The 9,404-nt window shown below is 48.6% G+C and overlaps 1 protein-coding gene across 1 annotated transcript in view; it reads right to left on the bottom strand.

Moving 5' to 3' along the window:
- EIF4A3 (eukaryotic translation initiation factor 4A3) overlaps positions 1 to 8,965 on the bottom strand; it is a 15,938-nt gene extending 6,973 nt beyond the window's left edge. Inside the window, exons 1-6 of the mRNA XM_017879316.1 lie at positions 8,710 to 8,965; positions 6,135 to 6,207; positions 3,780 to 3,846; positions 3,317 to 3,379; positions 2,027 to 2,159; positions 1,684 to 1,764 (exon numbers count right to left, since the gene is read on the bottom strand). Of these exons, the coding sequence (XP_017734805.1) occupies positions 1,684 to 1,764; positions 2,027 to 2,159; positions 3,317 to 3,379; positions 3,780 to 3,846; positions 6,135 to 6,207; positions 8,710 to 8,878 (586 nt within the window). The 5' untranslated portion in view covers positions 8,879 to 8,965. The remainder of the gene's footprint in view (positions 1 to 1,683; positions 1,765 to 2,026; positions 2,160 to 3,316; positions 3,380 to 3,779; positions 3,847 to 6,134; positions 6,208 to 8,709) is intronic.
- Positions 8,966 to 9,404: the final 439 nt, after the last annotated feature.

The raw sequence follows: 9,404 nt of genomic DNA, 5'->3' as shown, positions 1-9,404 counted from the left end.
AAAAAAAAAAAAAAAAAAAAAAAAAAAAAAAAAAAAAAAAAAAAAAAAAAAAAACTACGTCTCCTTAACAAATACGTATTTGCATATATAACAAAAGAACATGAAAGGCATTTGTAGGAAGTCGGGGCCCTGCTGGTGTTGCCCTCCACTGCTCCATAACCCCCATGGGCCATGTCCTTCCCGGAGCGGCACCACCTTCCCTCCTTGCTCCTCTGAACTCGTTTCTCTAGCCACTCAGCTTGCAGTCTCACAGCTCTGCCTGGGTTTACTTCTGGGTCTTTAGCCCCGAGCCCAGGATTAAAGGCCTGGATGACAAAGTCACCGGCACCTGCACTCCGCTACTCCACTCCTCTGGGCAGCCACTGCCCCAGTGGACCGCGTGGTCCTGACTCTAGGCTGTCTGACAATGGACATCCTGACAGACGGCCTTGACCTTGGCCCATGAGTTTGTCTGTCTTGAATGGGCCTATGAGTTATGTCCACGTTTCTTCCAACTTTGATAAAAGCTCCTCCACCCTCAAGTCTGCTTCCCCTCGGCCGAGCCTTCTGTCAACCACACCACACGCTCCTTCTCCGTCCTCCCACCACATCAGGCCTCCAAGGAGAAGCCTGGAGTTGGCTCTGAGCACTCAACAGAAACTGGTCTCACAGGATCCCTAGGAGGCTCTAGGACCCCCTTCCAGTGCTGACCCACCCACCCACCCCTGCCAGGCCCCTGGTGGCTGCTGACCCCGTGTCCTCCCTGGGCTCTGTCCCACCTCTCCATGAGACATACTCTGTGCTTCCTAGGTCCCCCCGCCCCAGTCTCCCAGCTGTCTGCTCTTCCACTTGGCCCACATGTTCCTGGGGTTCATGGACCCCATTACCTGGCTCTACCCAGGGGGCTGTCGACACGCAGCTGAGGCCAGACCCTTCCAAGCATGTGACAGACTAAGGGTGTACCAAGGCACCTAAAAGCTAAGATATGTCAAGTGTGAAGTAACTATGCCACCTGACTCCCAGATCCCCCCTCACCTGCCATCTACCTTACCACCCGTGTGCCAGCCTAGCGACACGCCTGGGACCCTCCTGAGTTAGGAAGGCTTCCCTGGGGGGTGGTGGGGGTGGCAGAGGGGCCAGCCACCAGCCCTCAACCTTCCCTCAAACCTTCCCTTCCTTCAATCCAACCCTTGCTTTGGATCCCCACTGCCACGTGGGTGAGGCTACCACCTCACCTGGATCAATGCTGCTGCATAAAAACTGTGGGTCAAACAGGCCTTCTCACTGCAGCCCTGGATATGCAGCTCAGGGTTCATCTCTTCCACTTCCCTCCCACCCCATCCAGTTCAAGCCATGGTGAGCCACTTCCCTGAAGATGTGTGGCACACATCTTTAGCCACAATTACCCAGAAGGCTGAGGCAGGAGGATTGCTTGAGCCCAGGAGGCCAAAGCTATAGTGAGCCATGATCATGCCACTGTGCTCACTCCAGGCTGGGCAACAGAGCAAGACCCTGCCTCAAAAAATGAATAAATAAAATCAAGGTAGGAATTTCTGTTCATAATTGCCACCAAGGCACAGCTATGTTTCCACAATGAAAACACTACTCACATTCAGAACATTCACTGGCTGTTTCAATTTTACACTGTGAAAATTTAAGAACTAAGAATTACGTCAGTAGAAAAGTCATTCTTGTTACTCATACCTTTATTCAACATTTCATCAGCTTCATCCAAAACCAACATTTTGATAGCACGTGTCCTTAAGCTTCTGCGACGAATCATATCTATGACATGAGATTTTGAAATAATTATGACAAATCATATCTGTAACATGAGATTTTGAAATAATCACACCTGAGGCTCCCAGGAAAGAGCTCATCATTCCAGCTGGTCTCAGTGTTCCAGAGACCTTCCCTCTACCTCCGGCAAGTGATCAGGTGCAAAAGTCTACCATGCGGCCCACCAAATTGAAAGCTGTCCTGTACCATTTAAGTGCGTCTTACAAATACTACTGGCAGTACCATTTTTAGTGACAAAAGTGCTTACCAAAAACACGCCCTGGAGTGCCCGCGACAACATGCTGTCCATAATCCAGTTTCCTGATGTCCTCCCCAACATTGGTGCCTCCAATGCAGGCATGGCACTGGACATTCATGTAGTCGCCAAGAGCGAGCAGCCCCTAAATCAAAGCACAGGTTCACGTCCAGGGTGGGAGAGAGAAACATCCATGGTTTCCAAAAAGAAAGATTGTTTCTACTCCAAGATGAGGACCAATTATTATTTATGCCATTATTATCTTGAAAACACAAAACTCGCCTGCTCTTTTCTCTGACAAAATCAAGTTAATTTTGCTGGTTTCTTTTTTTTTTCTTTTTTTTTTTGAGACGGAGTCTTGCTCTGTCGCCTAGGCTGGAGTGCAGTGGTGTGATCTCGGCTCACTGCAAGCTCCGCCTCCCAGGTTCACATCATTCTCCCACCTCAGCCTCCCGAGTAGCTGGGACTACAGGCGCCCACCAGCACACCTGGCTAATTTTGTTTTTTTTATTTTTAGTAGAGATGGGGTTTCACAGTGTTAGCCAGGATGGTCTCGATCTCCCGACCTCATGATCCGCCTGCCTCAGCCTCCCAAAGTGCTGGAATTACGGGTATGAGCCACGGCGACCGGCCTGCTGGTTTCTTATTACAAAAGTTATACCATTAACAGAAAACAACATATAAAATTCATAATCCCATCCACCAAAGAAACCAACATTAACATCTTAATATACATCTTTGTAAATATACATCTTTATATTATGTAAGTATAAAATGGGTACAATTAATTTTTTTTTGAGATCGAGTTTCACTGTTGTTGCCCAGGCTGGAGTACAATGGCGCAATCTCAGCTCACTGCAACTTCTGCCTCCCGGGTTCAAGTGACTCTCCTGCTCAGCCTCCCGAGTAGCTGGGATTACAGGCACCTGCCACCACCCCCAGCTAATTTTTTATATTTTTAGTAGAGACAGGGTTTCACCATGTTGACCAGGCTGGTCTCAAACTCCTGACCTCAGGTGATCCACCCACCTCGGTCTAATCTATTTTTATTAAAATTGATTTTCTCGCTGAAAATCTACATTTCTAAGGCTGTATGTAAAAAACCACGGAGAGCACAGAAGCCAAAAATGACTTAATACAAACCGGCGATTTATGTAACGATTCATGGCAAAATGTAAATCAGGAAGAAAATTTTGAGGTATCAGAAAGCAGGATTGGATTAAATAAGTAAGTCAGTATTTCACAACTAAATCACAAAAGCAGTACTTGCAAATCGGACACCGCTGTCTTTAGCCATCTCACCTTCTGGATCTGCACAGCTAACTCTCTTGTGGGAGCCAAGATCAAAGCTTGAGTTTCACGAACCTGGTGAAATAATGTATCAGAAAATAGAGAATTTTCAGTATTATCAAGGTGGATTGTAGTAATTCACACTGAGCTCTATATGAGAAATAGTATCTCAATCATACTTTTCATCTCTTACAGAGGTTAGCAAATCTTAATGTCATTTAAATTGCAAATCCAGCAATAACTTAATGTGTCAGGATCCTCGTTTGCAGACAAGAACTTCCTCTAGTTAAATAGAGAATCATGACAGAATATTAGTGCAAATATTAGTGTACAACTAAGACTCTGTGTAAAAATTTGCTGAGTCAATACATACTAGAAAATTTTAAATTGTACTTTTTGAACACTGTAGTTACAGAAGAAAAAGCAGGTATTTCCTAGACTTACAGAAAGGTCTGTTTTAAGAATGGCAAATTACCTGAATATCCAAACACTGGAGGACTGAGATACTGAAGGTGGCTGTTTTGCCTGTGCCGGACTGAGACCTGTTGAAGGCAACAAGAGCAGTGGGATTAGAGGGAGGACAGGCCACGCCACAGCGGCACTCCAAGGCCTGGGCTCCAGAGGCACTTCTGTACCTTCTTCCAAGAAGCCCCCATACCCAATAACATCTTAACTGCAAGGAGGCGGGACTCAGGCCCAGTGTCACAGCTTGTTGTGTCCATGATGAGAGTAGATATGGCTTCTGCATAGGGGGCAATGGAACCACAGACTCTGTCACTTCAAGAGGTGTTTCATAGGTGTCAGAAAAAGGACTCCCCTTTATCTAAATACAACTCTTTTCCTTCTAGGATTTTGGACTAACACTCTCCTCCAAAGAAATTTTTGTGTAAATGAGTCTTTTTTGAAATTAGGCAAACGAGGAATAAAGCTATTAAAAGAGGATTTGTGGTGCTAGGAGATATGGCTATATACAGGTTTTCATTCATAGTTCCTAGCTCACAGCTCCCACAGCTCTTGTTACAGTCTTATTAAATTGATGGGTTTGTTAGGCCTCAGGAAACAATCTCTCTGACCTTCTGCTCTCCTTTTGCCTGCTCCACAGCAGGGCTCTCATCTTCCCTGCCTTTCAGATTTTAAGTCATAGAGACCCTCATTTCACGGCATGGTGGCTCAGGCCTGTATTCCCAACACTCTGGGACGCAGAGGCAGGACTGGTTGAAGCCAGGAATTCGAGACCAGCCTGGGCAATACAGGAAGAGACCCCATTTCTAAATAAAACAAAAAACTAATCAGGAATGGCGGCACATTCTGATAGTCCCAGCTACTTGAGAGGTTGAGTTGGGACGATTCCTTGGAGTTAGAGGCTGCAGTGAGCTATGACCGCACCACTGCATGCCCCCCGGGTGACGAAGTGAGGCCCCATATCTTAACACAAAAACTGTTGAGGCTGGGCACAGTGGCTCACGCCTGTAATCCCAAGGCTTTGGGAAGCCAAGGCAGGGAGACTGCCAGGAGTTTGAGAGCAGCCTGGGCAACACAAGGAAACCCTGTCTCTACAGAAAATAAAATACTTAAATGGTGATGTGTGCCTCTAGTCCTAGCTACCTGGGAGGCCGAGGCAGGAGAATCACTTGAGTCTGGGAGGTTGAGGCTGCTGTGAGCTGTAATCACACGACTGCACTCCAGCCTGGGAGACAGAGTAAGACCCTGTCTCAAAAAAAGTAAAAAATTTAAATTAAAAAAAATTTTTTTTAAAAAGCATTATGGTATTATCCTAGAAAAGCTCCTGCCCTATTCCCTGGGCGGGGGAAAGAATGCTGACCTCATGGAATTTTCCATAGAAACCCAAGAGGACTGAGTTCGAAGAGCTTCTGGATGGCTGAACACAGACAGTGGAACACAAGGAGGTTCTGGGAGGCTGCCCCCCCGCCCCCATAGCTGTGTCCTTTGCAATACCCTTTATAATAAACCACTAAATGTGTTTCCCTGAGTTCTTTGAGCTGCTGTTCCAGCAAATCAATCCAACCTAAAATGGGGATCGTGGAACCCCAACCTGAAGCTGCTTGGTCAGAAGTTCCAGACATCCAAACTTATAACTGATGCCTGAAAAGAGGGTAGTTGAGGGGACTGAGCCTTCAACCTGGGGGATATGGCCTGTCTCCAGGCAGATGGTATGAGCTGAACTGGAGGACACCCAGCTGGAAAACCCCCACACCACAAGTCTTCTTCTGTGCTGATGACTGTTATGGTGGTGTGAGAGCAGAGGAAAAGCAGTCTGTTTTTCCGAAATTGTGTTATATACAACTCCACCTGCCAGCAAACCACTAAGCAAAGCTGGCTAAGAAAATGAAAGCCTTGGCCAGGCACAGTAACTCACGCCTGTAATCCAAGCACTTTAGGAGGCCAAGGAGGGTGGATCACCTGAGGTCAGGAGTTTGAGACCGGCCTGACCAACATGATGAAACCCCATCTCTACTGAAAATACAAAAACTAGCCAGGCGTGGTGGCAGGCGCCTGTAATCCCAGCTACTTCGGAGGCTGAGGCAGGAGAATCGCTTGAAACCAAGAGGCAAAGGTTGCAGTGAGCCGAGATGGCGCCACTGCGCTCCAGCCTGGGTGACACAGCGAGACTCCGTCTCAAAAAGAAAATGAAAGCTTTCTATAGTAGAGAACAGAAATTTAAAAATTATTAAACCCTGTGGCTAAAGTCAGGGCAAGTGTTGGTACTGAGTGTGTAGCAGCTGAGGGAAACAGTCATCCCAGAGCATCTAACTGCACTGCGCTGCCCAAATTTGCATCCAGCCCTGCGCCGCACCCCAGGACAACTTACTGCGCGATGACATCTCTCCCTTTGATGATCTGCTTGATTGCTCGTTGCTGGATTGCTGATGGTTTTTCAAAACCTGCAAATAAAAACAAAAAAACAGCTCTCACTACAATGACAGCACAGAAACCCTGTACCGTGAGCTCCTCAGGGGCAGACATGGTTTGCTTTTCGAACCTGTCCTCCAGCCTAACCCAGTGTTCAACATAGCAAGCTCTCAAAACCCAGGGGCTCAATGAATTGGACTAAGGGGATTTCTAAACTAACATGGGATATTATTTGTAAAGACAAATCTCTATTTTTAAAAAACCACCAAATTGTAGAATACAGAGACACCAGTTTTGGTTAAAAAATAATAATAATCTTCTGGGTGTGCAGCATCTGGAAGTATAAGTGCCAAAATGTTCGTGGCAGTTACTGCAGTAGGGGGGTTAAAAGAAGCTAACTTTTTACTCTAATTACTTCCTTAGGTTTGACTGGATTACAAACAACCTATACTACTTTTTAAATAAATTTAAAAAAAAAACAGGAAAGTCACTGTAGCCATTCTTCTCTCCTGCTAGCTAGCATTAAGTCTGTGTGTTGCTGACAGGTCTACAACTCTATTTAACCTGCTTGGGTCACAATGTGGGGTGTCCTATGCTGTTCTGCTGTCTAGATGCAGCTCACTAACTACCATACCATCTCTCCTGCAAAGCAACTACTACACCAAAGGGGGAGGCTATTTTGAAGAAGAACCATGTGTTTTTCAAGTAAGTAAATAAAACTTTATGTACAAAACTCTATTTCAATTATTTTTTGGTCGTCTCTTAATGTAGCTCTGCTCATTTCTGGGGCATAGCGAAAAATGAGAAACAAAAGAAAACGTAGCACAATTTCCCATCTTAACACAAAAGCAAATATAGCAGATGATTTAAACTCTTCATGAAGAACAAGCACATAGATGGGAAACTAACAACAATGTCTTAGGGCAGGGACCGCCTGAGTGCCAGGAAACCAGGTGGGGCTGTCAGCCTCACTGGAAGGCTGGCTGAAATGCTTTCTCACCACCCATCCTCAGCAACTTCACTTCACTTTGTCCAAACTGTTGTGGCACCAAGAATTACAGGATAAGACCAGGTGGGGTGGTTCACACCTGTAATCCCATCACTTTGGGAGGCTGAGGCTGGCAGATCGCTGAGGTCAGAGTTCAAGACCAGCCTGGGCAAGATGGCAAAATCCCATCCCTACTAAAAATACAAAAACTAGTAGGGCATGGTGGTCGGCTACTCGGGAGGCTGAGGCAAAGGAATCGCTTGAGCCCCAGAGGCAGAAGTTGCAGTGAGCCGAGATCATGCCACTACAGTCCAGCTTTGGTGACAGAGCAGGACTGTCAGAAAGAAAGAAAAGAGAACTACAGGATAAAAAATGTCCCTGTCCCAAGCATTAAACACAGGCCATTTACCCCAGACGCTGGTCATTCCCATCTATGTGCCCAACCCAACCTCTTCTCCAGGCTCTCTCTCAACTTCCACAGATCTTTCAAACATACCAAGAGACAGCTCCTGATTCTGACTCTCTGGAGTGCTGCCTACCTAGCCAAATGTTTGCAGCATCAACCACCAGTTACTCAAAACACTCTAACGCTCCTTCTTCTGTCACTCACATTCAATCCATCAGCCAATGCTGTCAGTTCCCTGGTACTCCATCTCCAAGACAGCACAATCCTCTCTTCCCTGAACTGGAGCAAAAGCTCCCAACTCTTCTGTCTCCTCTCCTGCCCTGCCTCACCTCACCTGAAATTCAGACACCCAGAACAATCTTTAAAGCTGTAAATGTGATCGTGTCACATAGCTACTTACGACATTCCAATGGCTTCCCACTAGATTTCCAAATGAAATTCAAAGTATTCGTCACCCTATACGTCTTTGCTAGATCTGGCCCCTGACTAGCTCTCCAAAATCCCACCACAGGGGACTTCTTTCAGTTCCGGGAATGCAGCTGGCTAAGGGCTGCAAGGCCCTGGCACCAGCTGTTCCTTCTGCCCCAACTGCTCTTCCCTCCTCTCCTAAAAGTCTCCTTCATCCACACCTCTGCTCAAATGGCACCCCTCCTGTGAACCCCCTTACCTCTCTGCTTCACTAATTCTCTCCTCCGTCCTAGTCCCACTCTATTCAATTACCTAGCTTCGGGTTCTTCCTAGCAACAACCACTGCCGGGGCAACCTGACCGTATGCTGTCCCCCAAAGGAAATTCAAAACCCGTAAAGGCGCAAACCCATCTGGTTTACCGCCAAAACCCCAGTACGTAGAAAAGTTAGTAGGTACAAAACAGTTATCTGCTGAATGAACGACTCCGAGGTGCCTCGAAGCCGCTGCAGGCCCCGACGGACCCAGCGCCGAGCTCTGCACAGGGGACACACACCGAACGCGCCAACACAGCCAGGCGTGAGGGCAGGGGTGGGGTGGGGTCGCACGTCACTGGCCCCGAGCCTCGACCCTGACCACGACCTCCGGAGCGCAGGGCCGGCCCGGGAGTCACCGGTCGGGCCCTCAGCCCCCGGCTCGCCGCCGGCTAGCCCCCGCGGCCCGCGCCCACTCACCGTAAGCGTAGATGCCCCGCAGGAGGTCCTCCCGCAGGCCCATGGTGTCGAACGTGGGGGTCACATCCACCTCCTCGCTGGTCTCGAATTCCACTTTGGTCATGTCTTCCTCTTTGAGCAGACGCTTTCGCGCCGAGCCCGAGGTCGCCATCGTGGCCGTGGTCGCCATGATTTAGAGTCCGCGGAAGAGCACAGCGCGCGCCGCCGCGTAAAGCACCACCCAACTCCTCTCGCTGCCGCTGCCGAGAACTGACGCCTTAGCGTGAGAAAGCGCGAGACGTGCGTACGTGCGTATGTGCGTGCGTACGTGCGCGCGAGGCGGCCACGCCTCTGGGGCGGGGCACTCTTCGTCACTTGAAAGGGAACTGGGCGTTTGCCGCAGGGAAAAGTAAGGTGTTTCTGCTCTCGCGCCATATGCAGTTCCCGCGGGATCTCGTTGAGGGCGGGGCACCCGGTTCCTTATAAAAGGTACGGAAAGGGGGTGGATTTCCGGAGTTGGTGGCGTTTCCTGGCGGCTGCGGGTATCGGGAGACTGGGACGCTGAGGTTCTTTGAGCGGCGTGCGGCCCTGAATTCCCTGGCAACAGGCTGGGGGCCGCGAGGGGCCTCCAGTCCGGGTGGCGTCGCTACAACAGCCCCGCCTCGAATGAAAAGGACGAACACGGGTCCTCTCTCGGGCCTGCAGTGGGTGGACTG

The sequence above is a fragment of the Rhinopithecus bieti genome, unplaced genomic scaffold, assembly GCF_001698545.2.
Source record: "Rhinopithecus bieti isolate Rb0 unplaced genomic scaffold, ASM169854v2 scaffold_9899, whole genome shotgun sequence".
Classification (NCBI taxonomy): Eukaryota; Metazoa; Chordata; class Mammalia; order Primates; family Cercopithecidae; genus Rhinopithecus; species Rhinopithecus bieti.
The sequence above is the reverse complement of the archived record's forward strand: the minus strand, read 5'-3'. Positions and strand labels throughout refer to the sequence as shown.